This window comes from Delphinus delphis, chromosome 10 (genome assembly GCF_949987515.2).
Source record: "Delphinus delphis chromosome 10, mDelDel1.2, whole genome shotgun sequence".
Classification (NCBI taxonomy): Eukaryota; Metazoa; Chordata; class Mammalia; order Artiodactyla; family Delphinidae; genus Delphinus; species Delphinus delphis.
Genome location: NC_082692.2, coordinates 83611341 through 83635586, shown reverse-complemented (window position 1 = coordinate 83635586; position 24246 = coordinate 83611341). Strand labels below are relative to the sequence as shown.

General features: G+C 38.7%; 1 protein-coding gene across 9 annotated transcripts in view; it reads right to left on the bottom strand.

Annotated features, from left to right (window-relative positions):
- MITF (melanocyte inducing transcription factor) overlaps nt 1–24246 on the bottom strand; it is a 224225-nt gene that overhangs the window by 31366 nt on the left and 168613 nt on the right. For 7 of the 9 annotated variants that reach the window (XM_060022885.1, XM_060022887.1, XM_060022886.1 and 4 more), the window contains one exon: nt 431–658. In XM_060022885.1, the coding sequence (XP_059878868.1) occupies nt 431–658 (228 nt within the window). Of the gene's footprint in view, nt 1–430; nt 659–1681; nt 6116–24246 lie in introns of those variants that run through there. The other 2 variants (XM_060022893.1, XM_060022894.1) reach the window with 1 other exon arrangement.

The following is a 24246-nucleotide window of genomic DNA, read 5'->3' as shown; positions in this document are numbered from 1 at the left end:
ATAAAAATAACATCCCAGACGTTCACAGCAAGCGGAAATTCTAAACCGCCTGTCCAACACCTTTTCTATTTTTACTCTCCCTTTTCCACCTTTCCTTCTCTCCTTGCATTTTCACTGCTCTGTAAACGGAAAGGAATGGAAGAGAACACTCAGCTAACGAAGCAGAAACGGGGTGGAAGAAAAAGTGTCCTCGCGTCTGGGTTCTGCTCTGAGGGGGCCAGGTCCCCTGCCAGGAGCCATAACCCAATAACCCGGGGATGGTGACAGGGAGAAGAGGCTGGAGGGTGACAGCTAGAATGGGGAATCGGGGACAACGGCCAGCGAAGGTGGCCACGCGGACAGACTGGAGTCCACGGTCAAGTGCGGGAGGGAGATCCAACAGACAGTCATTCAGTGTAAGAAAAAGGAGAGGGGAGGAGACATGAATTACCTCTTTTTCACAGTTGGAGTTAAGTGTAAGCATAGCCATGGGGCTGTTGGGTGCGCTGCTCCCGGGCACTGGTGGCATGACATGATCGCCAGGCTGGTTTGGACATGGCAAGCTCAGGACTTGGTTGGCATGTTTATTTGCTAAAGTGGTAGAAAGGTACTGCTTTACCTGCTGCCTTTGGGCTTGCTGTATGTGGTACTTGGTGGGGTTTTCGAGGTGGGTCTGCACCTGAACATAGCCACGGAGGGAAGAGAAGAGAGCGCTGTTATTGGTGAGTTTCGGACAGCTCTTCTTTCAGGCACAAGCATGAGACGGGCCAGTCCACCAAGAGAATAGATTATTAAGCCCCTGTTAGGTACCAGGCACCGTGCTGATGGATTTTGATACTACTGAAGTTTAAAGGCTAACCCTTAGGATTTGGGGTAGTACTCTGCCCTATTTCCCTGCTAACTGGCGGTCCATCATCTCTTTAAAACCTTGTGCCCTTCCTCTCATGTCTGATGACTAAAAATTTGCCACTATCTGTAGGGCAAAAATTTCCCCAACACACCTGAAAGAGTTTGTTAAGATCAAAACAACAATCTAGAAGAAGGCGCATAACTTGATTCATTTCAGTTTTCTTTGGCAAACAGAACCGCTTTCTGTTTTAAAAAAACACAAAAAACCCTCCTTAAGGAACAACTATAAAACGGTTGTAGAACGGAAACAGAAACATTCGGATGATTAAATCAACTGGTTGTGGATCAGTTCCTCCCACTTGCATTTGGACATGACTGTTCAACATTTTAATTAAGATCTTAAACTCAACATAAAAAGCAATTCCCCATTAAGCAGTTTCTTTCAAACACATAGCACTTCTATGTATGTGTTTTTGAAGGCATGAATATTAAGCCACCAACATTATTTTTCCCTTCTTTCTTATAGACATTAATAGAGAATAAGAACTTTTTAAAAAAAATCAATGATACTCAATTTAGTCACTTTTTCCTTGATAAACACAATTTAATCTTAGAGCCATGAACAGGAGCTCATGGAGAGAGCACAGCCATGCACCAGGGGAAAAAAAATCCTACTAATATTTACTTCATTCGAAACTACATCGAATTACTGATTATGGTATCAAACAATAAACAGCATTAAACGGGAAGACATGTACTTATTGAAAACTGTGTCTACTACAATAACATGAAAAGGTGAAACGCTCAATTTATTGATTACATTTCAGAGACTAAATATAAGAATAAAGCTCACCTGATAGTGATTATATTCTAGCATTTCCAGCATAACCACGTTTTAGGTGGCCCCAATCCAACAAATAACGGTAGACTATTCGCTCCCTCTACTTTCTGCAACTCCGATTCGTAGACTGGCATAGAGAAAGTACTATAAACAAGGTATCCCGAGACACCACCGGAAACTTTATCACAGCAGCCCTGCTTATAATAACCTAAGCTAATTAGTTATGCATGTAAAAAAAAAAGTTCACACAAAGGGCTTTTTTTTTGGAAGCCCTACGAGTTTGCTCTTAAATATTGATATCAACGCCCCCGCACCCCACCCAGCTTGACGTCATACTTTTTTTCATAAATATAAAAGAACCTTTTTAAGGGATGAGCTATCAAAGTCAAACTCACTGTCAGATCAAGGCCAATTCACTATTCATCTTTAGTTCCAGTAGTATTAATAGACAATGGTATTTCTCTTTCAGCAATAGGTTAAGAGCTAGATGCCCCCTTTGGAGAACATTGCCTAAAAGCTACACATGAGACTCTTCTAATGGCCGAATAACTCAGCCCTTCCAAATGCAGAAAGAGTGTCTTTTAGTATGGGGGAGTCTCTGATGAACTTTCAAGTTCAACAGCCTCATCTTGCATCCTGGTCTCAATGTGCATCTTATTCTTAACTGGACAGATATATAAATCTCCTACTGACCTCGCATCAGGAAGAGGGGGAGCTATTCTAAATAGAAAAGGAAAAATACAGAGGCAGTTTTGGATATATATTTATGTGGAAAATAAGAAATACACATCTCCCCAATTTAATCCTCAAATAAGGAAGCATAAAATTTTTCACTAAAAAATCTTTTAATATAATTCTTGGAGCTAGAGAAGAATAAGAGTTACCATATACACAGCTGAGGCATTTATAGATTTCCTGATTCATTCCATTATTTACTGTTATTATGTGCTAAACACTGTGCAAGGCACAGAATACACATTGTGAGCAAGTAGATATAATTGCCAGGTTTATGACCCTGAGAGTCTGGGGGGAAGCAAAGGAAGATAAAAGGCAAACGAATATATATCTAAAAATTATGGTAACAGTTGATATGCACTGCTGAATTGGTGAGATACTTCAAGCACAAGAATTTGAAATTCAATAATTCCATCCAAATGCCCAGGATAATGAAGTCCTTTAGTTGACAACCTCAAATTGTTTCAATTGACTGATCTAACATGCACACAGAGGTTCACAGAGACATTTTAAGTTTCATAAAGGGTCCAGACACGATAATGATGAGGACAATAGACATTTCTAAAATAAACATAAAATGAGGGCAATGGGTGTAATGTGCTTATTTCACTATTACACTTTAAACACAAGGGGCTGCACATTTAAAAATAAACGTTAATTCACTGGCAGATCCTTATTTTTAATGAATCAGAATTTTAAGCTTCAGTAAGGAAAAAAGCAACTTGTTCTCTATTTGGCGTCAGTGAGGTCTTTACTACAACCAGGTTGGGGTAGTCAGAGTGGGATGTATTTTTGCCCTTTTACTGTCAGTGTCTTTTTAAGTAAGTTGAGAACAGATTGGCTGTAAACACTATGGAGAAGTCAGAACATCCCCAGATGTCTCCACTCCAAACACCTAAAACAGGTAACATAAGTGAGGTCATGATCTGTGGTGTGTAATAGGGAGTGGTGAGGCCTGTGGCAAACTAGAGGGTGGATATTTCATCTAAAAGGAAGAGCTAACATAATCTGCAACTGATTGTGGCCATATGGGAAAACTATTCCAGTCTAGCTAGATCTTCCAATTTTTCAATTTAGTTGGCAATCTGAACTTGTTTTTTAAATGAAATCTCCCAGATTACAAAAATGACACCAAATTGTTTGATTTTTCATATTGTAGAAGACAAATCAAACAAATCTGTTGGCTGGACTCAGCCCACAAGCCAGTAGAATGTGGTCTCTGCTCTATAATGCCCACAGGAGAATCTTCCTATCTACATTCCCTGGGGTGGGGGGTGGCCTAGGTTTTAAGAAGTTAGTTCCTCTTCTGAGAACTTAGCATCAAATCCAAGCACTCCTGGTGCTTCTCTGACAGGGATATCATGCCTGACAGCACAGTCAACAGAAGAATTAAGAAGTTGAAACCTGGGTTCAAATTCAGACTTTGCAGCTTACTACTTTTATGACCTTCTGCAAGTCATTAACCTTTCCAGGCCTTCATCACGTCATGTGCTCAATGGGAATGACAATAGAACCTGCCTCTTAGAGGTGTTTTCAGTATTAAATGAAATCACACCTCTACCAGGCTTAGCAACCTATCTCAAACAGCAATTCTCAAACTTTCTTTTTTGTCCTAGGACCCTTTTAAACTGTTTTAATTTCTTGTGTTTATGCAGGTTATATCTATCCATATTTCTCATCTTAGGAATTAAAAGTAAGAGATTTTTAAAACATAAGATTATCCACTAGCACACAGTCCACTGGCCCTTAGAACAATGACATTTTAACACATCATGTAGCCTCTGTAAAACTCTTCTGTATATAGATATCCCTCAGAATCCATGGGGATGGGTTTCAGGACCTCTTCAGATAGCAAAATCCACAGATGCTCAAGTCCCTAATATAAAATGGCATAGTACTGTACGCGAGAGATGAGCATGAAAAAAGGAAAATAACCTCTCGGTATTATTATGAAAGTAGTTTTGACCTGACAGAACTACAGGAGTCTTGGAGACCCCCAGGGCTCTCTGAGACACTTTGAGAAGCACTGATCTGGAACAGTTAGTACTGTTGCAGTATCTCCACCCCATCCTAGCCACGCCACCCCCACTGTGTGGTGGTGGTGTGTGACACAACCTCTGTGTGTGTTGCTTCCCTCATATCCAGAAGATGCTGGAAGGAAACACTAACTGCCCTAACTTCTCATAACATTATTATGAGGCTCTATACTACAGTCCTCGGAATATTTTCAAAGCCACATAAATATAAGGTTCTGTGTTCAGCCATCCTAAACCATAGCTTTTTAGTGAGTGATTTCCCTTGCATTAATTTTTAAATAGCCAAACAAGCATGCAACTGAAAACATATGTGGTGTTAAACATCTGCATGATTTCCTAATAATTTTTTCATGTTTTTGACCTTGAAACCAACTATACCACAGAATTCGGATACCAAAAGTTGGGTATTGCTGAGCACTAGAAGCACAGACCACAAAATAAAGCTGGAATACTTCTTACTCTATCGAAATACAGTATTTTATTGACGTAACTTATATTTCACATAAATAAAGTATGTTAGCTATCTGGATCAAGGGCAAAAATCCACTGGCTTTGAAACTTTTCTTCCTTTATTGCTACTACTATCTCCTTGCCCTTTTTCCTTTCTTCATTCAGATCCTGAATTGATAGCAAAAGAACTGGAATAAATCACATTCTAATTGTCACAGTTTAGCTTCGCCACTTCCCAGGTGACACTGACAGGTTATTTTCCAGCAGTTTCATTCTAAAGAGATCCTGGAGCACATCAGTGTAAGATGGTGCCTGCAGATACTATCAAATTGGCTGACAAAAGAATTCACTGCAGGAAAAAAGATCCCCATCTGATGTTCACTGTCCTTCTATTCCCTCTACTATTTGTAAACCAGAATAAAAATAAAATTGAGCGAAGATTCCCATAATCCTTTTAGTTTATAATTGATTTTACTTTTTTAACAAGTCAACAAAGTATTTAGATTTCTCATTTTGTGTTTAGAGAGAGAATGTGTTCTTTTGCTCAGTAAGTTGAAGAAATAGTAAAAGGATTATAATTCAATCAATTGCTATCCACTACCACTCCCAAAACACTATTCTTTTCAAACGGTTTTTTAAAGGACTATGTACAGAGATGGTCAATGATGCAATCACCATCCCTGAGAAAATGGTGAAACAAAGGAAGCTAGCTTTCTGAAATAATTTGAGCAAAGTCTTGCCCAGGGTCACATCTGAGAGGTGCCAAGATTCTTTTCAGTCCCACAATTATAACACTACCACGAAAGAAAACACCAGTCCAGAACACATGTTCTCACTCAGTCGTGTTTGCTGTACAACCTGTACAAAGGTCTCCCTAACAAAAAAGAAGGACAACAAGAATACGAATCCTGACCTAAGACAGAAGAATCAAAATCATATGCAGACAAATAATAAATGCTGGAAGAGGGTGTGGAGAAAAGGAACCCTCCTATACTTTTGGTGGGAATGTAAATTGGTGTAGACACTATGGAGAACAGTATGGAGGTTTCTCAAAAAACTAACAATAGAGTTGCCGTATGACCCAGCAATCCCACTCCTGGGCATATATCCATAAAAGACGAAAACTCTAATTTGAAAAGATACATGTACCTCTATGTTCACAGCAGCACTATTTACAACTGTCAAGACATGGAAGCAACTTCAATGTCCATCAACAGATGAATGGATAAAGAAGATGTTGTATATATACACAATGGACTATTACTCAGGCATTAAAAAGAATAAAATAATGCCATAGGTAGCAACACGGATGGACCTAGAGTTGATCATACTAAGTAAAGTAAGTCAGGCAGAGAAAGACAAATACCATATGATATCACTTGTATGCGGAATCTAAAAACATGATACAAATGAGCATATTTACAAAAAAGAAAACAGACTCTCAGACATAGAAAACAAACTTATGGTTTTCCAAAGGGAAAAGCAGGGGCGGGAGGGGAAAAATTAGGAGTTTGGGATTAACAGATACACACTGCTATATATGAAACAGGTAAACAACAAGGTCCTACTGTACAGCACAGGGAACTATAGTCAATATTTTGTAATAACCTATAATGGAAAAGAATCTGAAAAAGAACAGATATATACATATGTATAATAATCACTTTGCTGTACAACTGAAACTAATACAGCATTGTAAATCAACTATACTTCAATTTTAAAAAGTCATATGCAAATAAAAAGCAAAAACAATGAGTACTTAAATAAAAGAAAGTCAGAAGTGACCAAGGTTGATATGCCCAGGTCCTTTTCTCTATCACAGGGATCTGCCCACCTGCCCAATCAGGCCTGTTCCCTGTTTTTGTATGGCCTAGAAACTAAGAATAGATTTTATATTTTTCAATGGTTGAAAACCATCAAAAGCAGAATGATATCTCATGATACATGAGAATTCTATGACATCCAAATTTCAGTGTCCATAAATAAAGCTTCCTGGCACACAGCCCCGTCCATTCGTTTACATGTTGTCCACGCTGCGCCCACACTAGAGCAGCAGAGCCCACGTGGCCCCCAGAGCCTAAAATATCTACTGTTTACAGAAAATGTCAACCAGTGCTCTGTAAGAAAGTTTTACCAATCTAGAATTCAGCTTTCCTATTATGTTGAAGCTTTAGCAAGGTTTGAAGAATGAGGTGTTTTTTCTAAAGAGAAATAGTATATAGTATTGCTTTTCCATATAACTGGACATAAGAACACAGGATATGCTTATTACCTCCTACTTATGATATGTCATAAGTACCAAGATTTTTTAAAACACAGAAAACAATTAGCATTCATTCACTCAAAATTGTCTACCATGTACCTGATGCTGTGCACTTTATATGTTCACTCCTAGCTTAGGTCAATTCAAAATAAAACTATGAAATCACTTGGCTAGCCTACAAAGTATTCTTGAAAGCCTCTCCTCACAATTTTTAAAGATCATATGACGACAACTGATTGAATACAGAAGGAACTATGGACTCTGGATTTTCATAGTTTTAACCTCTTATTTTGAGTTGTTACCGTCAGAGAGTATACCCAGTCGTCCTCTTACCAAATACAAAAAGAACTAAAAACAGGATTGGGTGCGAGCCTTAATGTCTGTATAAATCATCTGGGATCTTGTTAAGTGCCGTGTGAATCTGTAGGTCTGGGGTGCGGCCTAAGCTCCTGCATTTCCAATAAGCTCCCAGGGGATGCCCACCCTGCTGGTCCACAAACCACACCACACCTTGAGTGCAAGGCTTTAAGACATTTCCACCTGGACTTCTGCCCCGATCAAAAGACTTTTATCTTCACATTCATTCACCAAATACTGTCTAGAGTACCAACCAGATGCCAGGCAACTGTCTTCATCTTACACAGGCTGTTTGGGGCAAGGCTCACCCAGAAGACGACATTTAAGCACAGACCTGAAGTTGGGGAAGAGAATGAGCCAGGCAGATGGGTGGCAAGAGACACCCAGCAAAGTACAAAAGTCCTCAGGTGTGAGGAAGCCTCCCAGGCTCAGGGAACTGCTAGGAGGCTCTTCACGCACATTCTTTCCTTGGCTGCTTCTTGACCGCACTCGCCCGGTTTTCTTCCTGCCTCTTTCAACATTTCTTCTCAGTGGCCTTTGCTAGTTTTCTCCTCTTCTCTCCCTCGTAAATGTCAGAACGCCTCAAGGCTCAGAGCTTGATTTCCTCTCTCTGCACGCACAGCCCTGGTGACCTAAGCCAGGCTCCTGGATTTAAACACTCTGTTTAGATGTCCTGAACTCCACACTCAGCTCCACCTGCTTACTCCATTGGGAGGACTGCAGACATCTCAAACTTAAAGTGTCCACCTTCCTCTTCCCCCTATGGTCTTCTCCATCATAGCAGATGGTACCCCCATTCTTCCATTAGCTTGAAACATATGAAATCACCAAAAAAATGACCTTCATCTCATTCAACCTTGTTGCTCATTTCCAAAACCTTGGTCATCTTTGATTCATTTCTTTCCTTCACACCCCACATCTACTCCATCAAGAAGTACTGGCTTCCTTTTCAGAATATATCCCGAATTTAACTAATTTTCACCATCTCTACTGTTACCACTTGATCCGGGCCACCATGATTTCTCACTTGGATGACTGAAAGCCTCTTGACTCTTCCACCTACTTCTGTATGTGCTCTTTTGCACCCTGTGTTCAATACACTGTGTGATTCTTGTAAAATATGTCAGATTATGTTACTCATCTGCAAAAAGAACCCCTCTGTAATGGCTCCCTATTTATGTCTGAGAGAAAACAAACTACTTACAATGGCCTACAGGTCCCTAAACCAGAACTACCTATGGGGCTTGTTAGAAATTCATATTCTTGGGCCCCATCTCAGAGCTAACGAATCAGAATCTCTGGGTGAGGATCAGAAATCTATGTTTTAACAAGTTCTCCAGGTAGATTCTTATGCACAGCAAACTTTGAAGACTCCAGCCTACTGTGCCCCCTTCCCCCTCCACCCTGGGGTCATGACCTCTCTGATCTTATCTCCCACAACCATCCTAAGAACTTAGAGACCCCAACTCCCACCCTGCCCGTGCTCTCCATCCCCATACATACCCTGCTCTACTTTGTCCAGAACATGGCCTGGCACAGAGTAGGGGCTCAGCAAATATTTGGATAATCAATGACTGAATGAAGGCAGTGTGGCTGAAATGCATGAATGAGTGGGGAGACTAGAAACTAAGGACAAAGGGTCAGATTGTGTAGGGCCTTGTACAGGTTGGAGGCCAGGATCCTGAAGCCTCTAGAAGTGTCCTGAGGAGATGGAGAAGTGGTAGACCCTCACTCTTCCTAACTAATTCAGAAATCTCTGGAGGTAATATCTCCAAGCCAGGCCGTTGATTCACAGTGCACCTCCCTAATCTGAGTTATAAAGTTTCCTTTTCTATGAGCGCAGACCCAAAGGTTGCCAACTCTTATAGCTCTCATCCACGATGCTTAGTGCCAGGATCCTGGAGATCTGTCTCCATCTCTAAACTGTAGACCCCTTGATAAGTCACAGTTAAAGCAGAATTCCTCAAGCTGGTGGCCCATGGGCACAGTCCACAGGTATGGCTTATTGCCTACAGAGTATTTAATTAAAAACTACAGAGTTATCATACTAAAATTTGGATTTCTGGTTTCTCTAGATAAAACAGAAGATCTAGCAACAATGAACCACCTTCTAGCGGGCCAGCAAGGGGCAGGGTTGAGAAGCAGCTTCCCTCTTTTGAAGGAACACTTGTTCTTCATTTTGCTACATTCCTACCACTCCTTATTCTGACACTGATAACTGGCCTGATTTACTCATTAATCTGCCTGACTCCTGAAGGCATTTAAATTGGCAAACCCTGCTTTACCTTTCACACTCCACATTCCAGGAGGTAGTTCCAAATCTGACGGAATGATGGTGGCATAAGTGGGATCAGAATAAGCCTCACTAAATAAACAATCTCATATGATGTGAGTGAGAAAAAAAATAAATTGATATAAACTTTTAAAAGGTACATACATGTTCATCCAATAATTCACACTTTCAAGAACTTTTTCTAAGGAAATCATCAGATCTAAGGGCAAAGATTTAAGAACACAGAGGTACATCAGAGCATTGCCTAAAACAGAAGTGGACAAATTACTACCCTAGTGCCCACTGCCTATTTTTGTAAATAAAGTTTTATTGGGACACAGCCACACCCATTCATTTACATATAGTATACGACTGCTTTCAAGCTATTACAATACTAGAGCAGAGTTGAGTAATAGACCTTATAATCTCCAAAGCCTAAAATATTTACTATCTGGCTCTTTACAGAAAGTGTGCCAACCATTAATCTCTAATAACAAAATATTGGAAACAAATATCTAATAGAAAGCAATGCATTCAATTAATTATGAAGGAGCCATATAAGTTCACGGTTCCTCTATCTCAGCATGACTGACCCTATTGCCAGGTACATCTTTGTTGTGGGGTTGCATGTGTATTATAGGATATTTAGCAGCATCCTTGGTCTCTGCCCAGTAGAGGCCAGTAGCACCTCCCCGCCAATGCCAGTTCTGACAACCAAAAATGTCTCCAACATTACAAATGTCCTTGGGGTGGGGAGGGGAATTGCCCCCATATAGATGGATACAATACAGTGAATGAAGTCCATATTTTATAAAACTATCAAATGAGGGGGAAAGTTCATCATGTAAGTAGGAACACAAAGCAGGTTAGAATCACTACATACACTGTGACCCTAAACTGACTTAAAAATGTTGTTTATACATATGCATACACACACACACAAAAACCAGTTACAAATCATTCATCAAAAATCTTCTCCATGACTGTCTCAGGATGATTAAATTATAGGTGGCTGCTACCTTATTGGTTCTTTTTAATATTTTCTATAATGTATATGGCACTAATTTTGTAATTTTTTTTAAAAAATCTATAAATTCCACAAAAATTAAAGTCTGTGGATCTGGACAAACAAAAATATATACAGGCAGAATTCCTCTACTGAACAATTTTGAAAACCACAAATAAACCCATGAAGTTGTTATATAATGATGAAATCTGCCTCATTTCAATTTTTTCTTTAAATATTTGATCAGATTAAGAAGACCTCTTTATTTATTAAATTTTTGGTCTAACATTCAAGCCCAGACAGTTTGAATCTGTACAATGTTTGACACATTTTTATGGTTTTATAAAGGGCTGCAATTACGTGGTTCCATGGTGCCCTTAAAATAATAGCTCATTGTAAGGACCGTCGAGTTCTCCCCCCTCCTGATGGGAGCTGCGAGTGCAGCGTTCCACGTGCTATAACTTTTTTATGTGCCCCAGTTTAGCACTGCCTCAGAATTGCAGATGCCTTTTTGTTTCAGCATCCCCCCAAAATGCCCCTATTGTTTGCAGTTTATCGGGTATTAGAGATCATTATGACACAGGCAGCAAAATCCCTTTTCATAAGGACAGACACTCTTAAGAAACTAGCAGTGGTCAAGTTTGTCAGAGATGAAAACATTGCCCTGGGCCTAAGTAAAAGGTCAGTCAGAAATCAGAGCTGAATGCTGCTGGTTTGAAGGTCAAGTCCACATGAGCCGAGAACTGGCAAAAGCAGCCACCTCATAATAACACACACTTTAGGGCCTAGATCATGAGACTGAGGGGTCCTCCTGGTTCTTGAGGAAGTGCATTGTCTTGGGCAATTCCTAAAACTTGTTGTATAGATTATGTGATCATGAAATTCCAGTCTGGAATTAACAACTCCAACAATAACACTAACAGCTCACAAGCACTTTCTGACTGAGAGTTTTACATGCAGGTACATCGTAACTTCCCCACTGAACAACCCAGCCATTCATTTAACCAGCATTTATGGAAGCACTGAGGATACAGCAGCCACTAAAGCAGAGTTCTTGAGCCCGCAAAAGCCATACTGAAGTTGGGGAAGCAGAGACAAACACGATGGCAACAAATCAACAAAGAAAGAACTTCATATGGTGACACAAGTGCAATGCAGAAAAGATAAGAAAGAAAGCCACTGGGAGAAAAGAAGGCTACTCTGAAGTAGGGACATTCCAGCTGAAACCCAAATGATGAGAAGAAGCCATGTGTGTTGAGAATCAGAGGAGCTTAAATCCTGAGCCGGAAGCAGGTTGGCATCTTTGAAAAACAAGAATGACATCAATAACCCAGCCAGCAGGGCTGGAGCAGTGACCAGGTCAGTGCATAAACTGAGAGATATGGTCAGGACCGGATATCATGGAGCTTTGTAGGCCACAGAAAGGAATGTGATTTTTCTTCTCTGCTGCTTATAAGAAGCCTTTGGGAGGTTTCAAGCACAGAAGTGACAAGACCTGATGAACATTTGTAAAATATCACTCTGGGATTGATGCTGATGGGAAAGAATGGTGGACACAGGAGAAACAATTAGGAGGCTCCCGTAGCTACATATCTGAGAGCTGCTGATGCCTTGGACTCAAATATTAAGATGCAGTTGGATATGAGATATATGCTGCTAGCTCTTGTCTCTGGCTCCTTCTTAGCTTCCATCAAAACTAATTTAAGAATAGCACATATGTTAAAGGACTTTCTTACACAATGCTCTGAAATGTCTCACACCAACACCAAGAAGTAACTATAAATGATGCACAGTGTTGTAAAATATCCCATGTATACCTGCTTGGAACACATAAGCTAAGTGTATGGCCAACTGTCAGAGTGCAATGGAGAGAGGCAGCCTTGTCTTGTTAGTATCTGGCTAGAATTTCAGAGAGATCTGACCTCAAATCCTAAGCGAGTTGCTTAAATGCTTTGAACCTCAGTTTTTTATCTGTAAAATGGGATCATGGATACTACTTACCTAGTAGTTGCTCATCTTGTTGATTAGTTTAAGTGACAGAATGCACGAAAAGTACTTAGTATGTAGTAAATGCGCAATAAATTAATAATGTTCTCTATTATTGTTAGTCCTGGATTTTTTTGTTTTCACATCCAAGTAGGTCATTGTTACACCATTTAGCTCATCCATCTCAAAAAAAAAAAAAAAAAGATCACCTTGAAGGAGTGGAGAGGGCAAAAAGGAGGGGGGCAGTTCAGCCTCTTTCGGTATCCTTTTATCTTTTTCTCTTTGGCTGACTCAAATATCACAGATGGATGCCAAAGATAAGAGTAAATGGGGAGAAACAAGAATCATAGAGCATGGGACACTTGTTAACTGGAGTATCATACAGAAGACTTTGTGAAATCTTTTTTCTCTCCCACTTCCAAAGGAGCTAGCTCAGCTACTTATTCTTAATCTGGGCCTTAGGGAAAGTGGAAACTCCTGAAAATTGTATGCAAACTTTTGACTCTGCATTTTTCTAGGAAGAGGTCTAACATATTGAAACATTTAAAGATGAAATTACATGTAGAATTTGCAGGTAAGAGAGAGGTATATACAGGAAACAAGATGAGCCATGAGTTGATAACTGTTGAAGTTTGGTGATGAGTATATGAGGGGCTCATTATATTATTCTCTCTGATTTTATTTAAGTTTGAAACAACCTATCCACATTCATACAGTGCATAGACATTTACATTCTAGATACTTCATTTATATTCATTTTCTATCTTCTTTTTCTATAAAAAGAAAAGTCCTATGGTAGCATATTTACTAAGTAAGCACTTGGTCGATCTAATAACCTACCACAAGCATAAATGTCTGCTTTTTTGTTCACTGTTCTCGGTCTTTGCCTGAAGCTTTCCTCTAAAGGAGCTGACTTTATGTTGCATGAACTGATCGCTGTATTCAATATGCTCCAGGTCATTCCTCTGTACTGTCAGCCTGAGCGCCTCTCAGAGAAACGTTTTGTTAACAAAGTAAGTTGGATCTGCCCATGTAGTGTTCACACTGATAGAATCAGGAGTGTGTAGTTTAGCTTCAAATGAAATGTTTATTTATTTATTTTTAAAATAAATTTATTTATTTATTTGTTTTTATTTTTGGCTGTGTTGGGTCTTCATTGCTGTGCTCAGGCTTTCTCTAGTTGTGGCGAGCAAGGGCTGGGCTACTCGTCGTTGCGGTGCGCGGTCTTCTCATTGTTGTGGTTTCTCTTGTTTGGGAGCACGGGCTCTAGGCACGTGGGCTTCAGTAGTTGTGGCACATGGTCTCAGTAGTTGTGGCTCGTGGGCTCTAGAGCATAGGCTTAGTAGTTGTGGCGTATGGGTTTAGTTGCTCCGCAGCATGTGGGATCTTCCTGGGACAGGGATTGAACCCGTGTCCCCAGCGTCGGCAGGCAGATTCTTAACCACTGCGCCACCAGGGAAGCCCTGAAATATTTATTAACTTGTGCAGAGGGTACAAAACTGAATTCATATGGACCTTTTTGGATCAAAATCAGGACAACCTCTTTCAGACAAAGTGGCTAATGATTTACATTTATGTCACAGAAAAAAGTACAGTCATCTGAAATTGAGCTGATGAAGACATTTAGGAGGAGTTTTGCTTTTGGTTTTCCTCACTAAAAAGAAACTGTTCATTTGCAAAAAAAAAACAGATTTATCACACTCTACAAAGCAAATTCTCAGAGGGATTTAAAATGTGCTGCAAATCTATAAAAAATGTAAAAAAGGTAGGGCACACCTATACAATATCAATATATGTAACTGAGATAGTCCCATGTGGATTTCTTTGTGTGACAAAAATAATGGATAAAATGTGTGAAGAGGAAAGGGACAAAATACTTCTTTTGAGAACACAAATGGGAACTCTGAAAGACATAAGAATATGGGAACATACTGGGGTTTCTCATAAAGAAGAAAAATAATTAAAAAGTGAAAATGAAGTAATTACTGAGAACTCATATACCAGGTAGTTTTCCTAAAAGTTTTCAATGGATTTGCTCATTTAATCTTCACTACCACCCTATGAAGTAAGGGCTGTTATTATTCCCATTTTAGGGATGAGAAATCTGAGGCTGGCTCCCAACCACTACACTAAATACTACCATGTTATGAGTTATCTGTAGAATTTATATTTCAGCATAGTATTGCTGATTGTGAAACTGTAGAAACCCTTTGTAATATGTTTTTCTCCTGAGTACTTGTTTTCACACTTTCATTATAAATAGTCTCTCCTTAATATATGATGATCGCCTGGGTGGACACTAGGCATTAATCCAAAGCATGACCCGATTCCTAAGCAAACAGAAGGAGCCCTCAGGCCAGCAGTGGGCCAATGAAGACAGAACTTTACAAAAGAGAAGTCAATGTGAACATCTGTTATGGGAAAGCTGCCTCAGGACTTTGAGTAGTTTAAGGATTGATGCTTCTTCTTACTTTCTTCCTTTTTTGGGGGGAGGCAGGGGATGTGTTGGGGGAGTGGGTGGAATCGGCAGGCAAACAGAATCTTCCTGACTCAAAAGGAATTTTTGTTAACCAAAAGCATCTATATCATGGGATTTTTAAAGGAAAGGTTAAACCATTGTACAGTATAGTAACGTCTTTTATAAGAAAGAAAATGAGCCACTGTTATCACTGAAATGCCAGTCGCCATATACCTAATGGTAAACCAATTAAAAAAAAAAGGGAAGAGGAGTGTCCAGATTACTCTTTTGTTAAGTGGCCCAATGGTTTGGAAAAAAACAAAAACAAAAGGCAGTGGTTAATCAGTCCCTAAAAGTCTTTATCTTATGTGTAGTAGATAGAAAGAGGGACCTCAGTGTGAAAGAAACCCCTCACTCCTCTCCTCAAGGAGCTTACAAATGGAGAGTTAGGATGGGGACAGAGGAAAGGGAAACTCACACACAACTTTACACGTAAGATGGTCCTACACTCTAAAACAGTGATTCTCAACCACAGGCAATTTTACTCTTTGAGGAACATGTGGGAATGTCTGGAGACATTTTTAGTTGTCACCACTGGGGGTACAGTCGGGTGGCTGCTACTGGCATCTAGTGGGTAGAGACCAGGGAGGATGCCAAACATCCTACAGTGCACAGAACAGGCACGCTCTACAAAGAATGACCCGGCCCCAATCTCGATAGTGGAGAAGCCCTACACTAAGAGATGCTGTGTCAATTCAACACCCCAAACCTCTCTGGGGTAGATTTCAGAAAAAAAGGCAACAAAACCAGTCAAGCCAAAGGAATGGCGTAGATTCCTCATCAACTCCTGATGCGCTTCCACATGTACCTGAGTTTCATAGTCAATAGTTATTTCATGCCTGGTCTTAACATGCAAAGGACACCTTTTAGTTCAATGGAAGGAGGAGGAAATGTCATCGTCACTGTGAAGAGCTTAATTCAAACTCAAAGATCTCGTATCATCTTGAGTTCTGGACAGTGATGTGGGTGGGAAACGTAAATTGAGAATTATCAGTTCTACACGATAATGATCAACTGTGCCCTAAAACTACACAGAACCAAACCAAACAATTCTAATGATTCAAAAAGCACACTGGGAACTTGCTTTGGCATCTCTGAGCGCACTGGCAACTGTGAGTGCATTGGCAATATCACTTAGAAGTCTTTTCTATCTGATAAATACTAAAGGAACATTACTGTACTTGCAAACAAAGCCAGAGTACGTCAGTTCTTAGTTTGACATTTCACATAAATCCTCCTTACTCTCACAAACTACAATAACAAAACAACAAAGTTTTCATCAATTCATTTCCTATATCTTAAAAAAGGAATTATTTTTTCAGTATATTTGAACAACTTTCAAAGCCATTAATTTATAATTTTGTATGTGACACACAGATTTTTATTTTCGAACTGCTTTAAGCAGTAGAAGTAGAAGTGAAGCAAATGCTGATGTCTGTTAAAGCTGAATGATGGGGCTCGAGGAGGGTCACTATGCTATTCTTCCTACTTCTAAGTATCTTGCAAATTTCCCATCATAAAAGTCATAAAAAAATGTTTAAACAGTTCTTAGACATACAAACACACACACACACACACACACACACGAATGTTGCCTTGGGCGTTTATATAAAATAATTTAATCCTGATCATTTCATTGGCAAATTCTTTTTGGTCTTAAAGATATTAGCTCTGGCTTTATTTTGCTGTCTGCCTCCCCATCCTCTACATTTAGGGGAAAAAAAATATGTAAACACTCAAAGGAAAAACAAACAAAAAGCTAAATTGAAAGAAATTGCACTAATTAAACAATATCATCTCAAAAAGTTTTTGTCTCAAATGATGCCTGGAGTGTGGCTCTAAATGACCATAAATGGGCTCTTAGTTTTAGCAAAATGATAAGTGAATTTCAACTGCTAAACTGAAGCTTCCTTATATTCTGTGTTTTATCTAATTAGTACTCTAAAAAATTATTGCATTGCAATAACTGAATTTGAGTGTTCTCTCCCTTTAGTATTGCAATATGCAATGATGCAGTTATAACTTTACCACTGAATATGTTTACAAAATTATCCTTTGATATAAAATGAGAGAGAGAGAGAAAAAAAAAAGAAACGATTTCTTTTTCCCTAAGGAAAAGCTTGTCACGAAAAGCCAGATAATGCAGTATTTTTGGTTGGTTTTCCTTTAGATACGACAAGATTATTTACTTAACAACAAGCCATGTAATTATCCATATTCAAAATGGTCATCAGAGGGTAGGAGACTGAGTTTTAACACAAGTTTTACCCTCTCTGTTTAAAGAAAATAAAATTACAGAAGAAAATTAACTTCTATTGAGCATCTCTTCTGTATAAGGCATAGGCTCGGGCCTTTACAGATGTGAACCTTACTTGATGCTCACAGCAATAGTGAAGTGCTATCACTAGTCTGGTTTGCAGATGAGGAAACCGAAAAGAGAGGTTAAATAACTAGTCCAATGTCACTTCCCTGCTCTCACACCATCAGAGATCTAAACGCAAGTTTGCTGGGTTCCAAACGAACCAAAATACACAGGATTCATCGAGGCTTCACTTCTCAGGAGTCACCAATGTTGTGCTACAAGTGATATGGCAAACGTGCTTATTTAAAGAACTCCAAAATTGTCACCTCAAGAAGGAATGTATCAGAGAAAAACCACTGACGGACTTTTATTGAACTTATTATTGCCCTCAAGACTAGGGAGGAAACAAAAATTTTATGACCTTTATTATTAAAAGATGTAAAGTATACGGTTGGAGAAAATTTAGAAAATAAAAATGAGAAAAGGGAAGGGAAAAAAGCCACAGAAATAATTCTATACAGAGAGAGAAATCCTGACAGCATTATAGTATTTATCTTTCTACTGATCAAAGTAGAATTTTAACGTGGACACAGGCAAGGTTAGCAGGACTGGAACAAAAGTTATCTTGTTGAAAAAGACCAGGCCTCTATCTTCCCTAAAGGGGGATTTATACACATCTCTAAAACACAAAACATACTCGCCAACTGACCCACCAAGATCTTGCAAATCACATCCAATTTAATCTCTGAGAGTAGAGCTCTGATTTGGATTATTAATTTAAATTATATTTTACTTGCCCTACTCTTTAACTATATGCTGTAAGGTCCCAATTCTAGGAAATACTTGGAGCTACAAATAGCCCTGCTCCAGGTATCAAGGGAGTAGACATGGAATCATCAATAAGAAGAATACAAGGAATATGATAGAAGGAAAGACTTAATGTGGAAAAATCCTATGCTTCCTCCTAACCCTTCCAATTTCACCACACTAATGTGTTTTACATCATGCCATACATGCAACCACCCTCACCTAAGAGCAGAATTACACCCCAGACCCTGTTGAAGGGCTAATCAACAGTGGCAAAAAAAAAAAAAAAAAAAAAAAAAAGAGGGCAGGAACTGTATCAAGTCAAATATCCCCAGATTTCAAAGTCAAAAATGATGAACAATACCTAACAATTTTCCAGACCTGAGTCCCCAGATCATGCACACTAACCTAAATGCCAACAACTTAAAAATGTACAAATGAGTTTTTTGGTCATTATTTCCCGAAACAGTCTATTGTGGTTTTTCAAAAGCACCTATTCACATTTCTTTCCAGACTATAAAACCACCTTCTTGATGCGAGCTCCTTGACAGCAGAACAGATGGCCTTCTTGTTCTTGTCCCCTAGTTCTTAGTACAGTGTCTGACTTAGTGCACTGTACTACGTTTCTATTTCTAATAAACAATACGTTGCATGAACCACAATCCTACAGGAGAGAGCAAGTCTTCTAAAGATGGCAATAGTAGGTTGACAGATTTACCACGGGAGCTGGCTAATAAACCATGGTATGTTCGTTTTATGATAATATCATTTAATTCTAAAAGAGTATACTTGTAAATACTGTAATTGATTCAGAACATCCACGAAGTAAGGAGAATTTCATTCCAAATTGTGTGATCTTGATAAACCGGAAATGTGTCACTTTAAATGTTAATAGTCATGTGACAGCCATAAGCTTATTATGATGTCTATCAAATTACCTAGTCTAGATACAGGATACTTACTATTTGGTCATAGATCGGTTTTCCTAATATTAAATTAAAAAGCAGTGCTATTTAGTAAATTTTTGCTTGACAAATATAGCTTGCCTACATAAAATGTTTTTAAAGGTTTAAACAGCCCCAAATTTAACTCACTCAATTATGAACCTATAAAATTTCACATCAAAAGGAGTCAGGAGTGTGTCTATGTTGAAATTAGAGAAAGGTGTAAGTTACATGTATTGATTTTTTTAACTAGAGAATGGAGAGTTAATAAGATTTCTCTCTGGGCTCTTCACACCTAAATCCAACATCTAGATGCCAAAGCTGCAGTTATGAACATATCCACCACATCATTTTTCATAATAACGAAAATGTATAAGCAATCTCCAACGTTAGAAGAATGACTAAGTACATTCATTTGTATTAAAAATGATACATATGGGACATATATAGCAATATAAAAACACATGATATTGAAAATAAAATGCAGATATGCAAGTATAAAAGCTATAATTGCACTGACAGAAAAACATGAACTTTTTTAAAACTAAGAAAATTGTATTTTAAAATACTTTTATATCAGAACAACAGAATATGATATTTTCATCTTCTCTACCTTTCAAACTTTCTGGTATGATTATAACAATTTGCCAAGTTCTTTTTGCTGCAGAGCCAGCCTTCTACTAGAGAAGTAGAGAATCATAGGTATTTCTTTTCCTGCCTCCCTTGCAGCTCAGGAGAGAACAAGTGACTTAGGATCCACCAATCGGATGTACTTGCATGGTACTGATGTGCTAGAGATAAGTAGTGGGCACCACTGAGGGTGGTCATGGTGCGGGAATACTGGGTTTCTGGTGCAGTAGGGGCAATAGAGCAGGCTTCAGTGGTTGTTCTACAGACCAGTTCTATGCTGTGGTTTGAGGTGTTTCAGCTTCATGGCTCCAAGCCTAGTTCTCTTAACTACCTAATAACTCTGCAGGTATCCCAACATCCTGTCAACAAATCTCTTTAAAATTAACCAATGTTGCTAGCTATTAAAAATTCTGATACAGGGCTAAGGTTTGGCTACTTTTATAAATATATATGTAGATGTGTGTATATATATATATAGATAGATAGATAGATATAGATTATAGAAATAGGTACATACCTAAATATATATGAATATGTGCATTCATGTATGCAGATATACTTATGTACATATATATAAAGGGGGTGTTCATTTATTAATTTTTAAGTATTAGGAACTTTTCACACAAACAAGAACCATATGGTATGATCCATTTTTATTATGCCTGATGGTGATGTACACTTCTTGCATTTAAACAAATACAAGCTCTGGTTTAGAAAAGAATTCTATGGTATGGAAAAACCACAAATGAATGGATTCTCGGATAATTTCTTCCCAGTGGAAACAAGTGAAATGAGCTGCTAGCATTTCTCTCTGGCTACACCTTACAATTAAATGTAGTCTGTGGAAGCGGGTAGTAAGTATCTCTATTCAACTTTGTAGAAAAGAGCAACTGATGATGTTTAAAATCCATGTTTGGATCTGTGTATTGCACAGTGATTGATCAATGGAATACAAGTGCTGTTTGTTATATAAAAAAAGGACACTTACTTTATGATGTTTCCATTCCATTAGAACCTACTAAATCAGGCTCTACATCTCCTCCTATGCTCAGTACACATTGTTCATAGCAGGTATCCAATAAATATGCAAATACTGAATGGACAGTGAACTATCCTGAACTGCTCATCATTTTTACAGGTTCAGGTCCCCTAGAGGAAGACAAGCTCAGTGTTCCTCTTCTTAGTCTCTTAGTTAAAAACAACCAGGCAACTATTACAGTCCACCCCTGCAAAAAGTCTCAGCCTTTAGCAGTCACCCTTGTTCACCTATTTACTCATCTGACACTGCGCAGTGATGGCACTGACCCAACACCCCCATGGGGTAGGTAAGTGTCCACTACTGCCACCTCACAAGTGGATGAAGCATCCCTAAGTTGGAGGAAGTAACCATTTCTGCACAGACAGACAATAAATACAGAACAGGGTCAAGTTCATCTGCTAGAGGGTGTTCACTGCATGGTCCAGTTTAAATATCTTTTGAAATGCAAACTTGTTCTTTGAAACCAAAATTGTTCCATTCTGATAGCAAGTGTTGATGAGTATGAACTGTGTGTAAGTTTCTCTAATAAAGGAGCAGGAGAAGGGGTACCACAACAGAAACAAATGAGGAAGCCCACAAAACCAACTTCTCCCAAGAATAAGCATTTTGTTAATTCACATTTCAAAAAGAGGGAGAATTCCCCTTCTTATTTAAAATGCCAAAATCCATCGTGTCACAGTCAATAAAAAGTGCAATATCAAATCTATAATGCATTCACGAAAGCCAGTTACATCTTTCTGTCATCCTGGATATGAAAAGGCTGAGTAGGTACTAGCACCAAAACAATTCAAGGGCATGCATTTTATCATGCTATTAGCACGTTTGTTATGATGATATAAAATCACTGGCTTAGTTTACATGCTGGTGACACCTGTGGAACTGCCTGGCTCTACCGTCCTGTCCAATAAGCTGTGCTATTATTTATATCCAAGAAGAGTCGACTGCATTATCATAAATGAGATGCAGTTCATCACCACGCCTGGTGCTCAAGTATCTCAGGGGCTGAAAACTGAGTCACCTTCATGCAGACTCAACTATGTCATTGCTCCATTACCTCAGCTTCTTCTTTGGAACCTCAGAAAAACCTTACATTACAAACGTAGGGCAAATGAGAGCTCTCAAGGGAGAAGATCTCCTAAAGAAAAATAATGGCATAAAACATGAAATGCAACACACAACATGCTTCCTTCATATATTTGGACAGGAATGTCACGCAAATACCAGTAACACTACTATGTTGCTCATTAAACAATGATGAAACAAGCTCATTTAAAAATCTTAAAACAAAGGAAACTACAAACAAAACAAAAAGACAACCCTCAGAATGGGAGAAAATATTTGCAAACGAATCAACGGACAAAGGATTAATCTCCAAAATATATAAACAGCTCATGCAGCTCAATATTAAAAAAACAAACAACTCAATCCAAAAATGGGCAGAAGATCTAAATAGACATCTCTCCAAAGAAGACATACAGATGGCCAAGAGGCACATGAAAAGATGCTCAACATCACTAATTATTAGAGAAATGCAAATCAAAACTACAGTGAGGTATCACCTCACACCAGTTAGAATGGGCATCATCAGAAAATCTACAAACAACAAATGTTAGAGAGGGTGTGGAGAAAAGGGAACCCTCTTGCACTGTTGATGGGAATGTAAATTGTTACAGCCACTATGAAGAACAGTATGGAGGGTCCTTAAAAAACTAAAAATAGAATTACCATATGACCCAGCAATCCCACTATTGGGCATATACCCGGAGAAAACCATAATTCAAAAAGACACATGCACCCTAACATTCACTGCTGTGCTATTTACAATAGCCAGGTCATGGAAGCAACCTAAATGCCCATCAACGGACGAATGGATAAAGAAGATGTGGTACACATATGCAATGGAATATTACTCAGCCATAACAAGGAACGAAATTGGGTCATTTGTAGAGATGTGGATGAATCTACAGACTGTCATACAGAGTGAAGTAAGTCAGGAAGAGAAAAGTCAGGAGAAAGAGAAAAACAAATATCGTATATTAACACATATATGTGGAACCTAGAAAATGGTACAGATGAACCAGTTTGCAGGGCAGAAATAGAGACACAGATGTAGAGAACAAATGTATGGACACCAAGGGGAGAAAGCTGCGGGGGGTGTGGATGGTGGTGTGATGAATTGGGTGACTGGGATTGACATGTATGCACTGACGTGTATAAAATGGATGACTAATAAGAATCTGCTGTATAAAAAAAAAAATAAAATTCAAAAAAAAATCTTAAAACAATAGAGACAAACGTAAATCTAGAACACAATGCCCCATCTCATTCCTCTTTCTGAGTTCTGCTCTTTAATCAATTTTAGAGTTGACATGTACTTTTTATATTTCTAGGCTAATTCAAATAGAATTAAATAAAAATATAATCACATATATAAAATATATGCATTTATTTATTTAATTTAACATCTTTATTGGAGTATAATTGCTTTACAGTGGTGTGTTAGTTTCTGCTTTATAACAAAGTGAATCAGTTATACATATACATATGTTCCCATATCTCTTCCCTCTTGCGTCTCCTTCCCTCCCACCCTCCCTATCCCACCCCTCTAGGTGGTCACAAAGCACCGAGCTGATCTCCCTGTGCCATGCGGCTGCTTCCCACTAGCTAGCAATTTTACATTTGGTGGTGTATAATATATGCATTTAGAACAAATATTTGGTTGTGTGATGCATATGTTTTCGTAGTTTGCTTTTTAAAAAATATGTATTATTATATTATAGACAACTAGATCTATCTCCCTTTTTAAAAGCACACACCTAGTGTTCCATTCTATTAATATATTTTTCAATAATTCCCAGATTGAAGGGCATTTAGGTGGCTCCCAATTTTTACTATAGTAAGTAATACAGAATTGGATATTGTTGCATTCATGAACACATTGCACTGTTATATGATCTTTGCGGGGGCTGGAATCTTTAAGGTGGAAGATGGTTGGGCAAAGAGAGTGCCTGTTTTACATGTTGGTAGAGGCTGCTCAAACTCTCTGCCAAAAGGCTGTTCCACTTACAGTCCCACCAAAAGAGGGTCCGAGTGGCCTCTTACCCACACCCTCCCCAATGCTGACTCCAACAGGTTTGAGAAGCTTTCTATCAATTTTTACAAGCAGCTTAAAGAATGAGTGTCACCTTTTCTTTAGGAAACTTTAAGATGCTTGACTTCAAAGAAATCACAG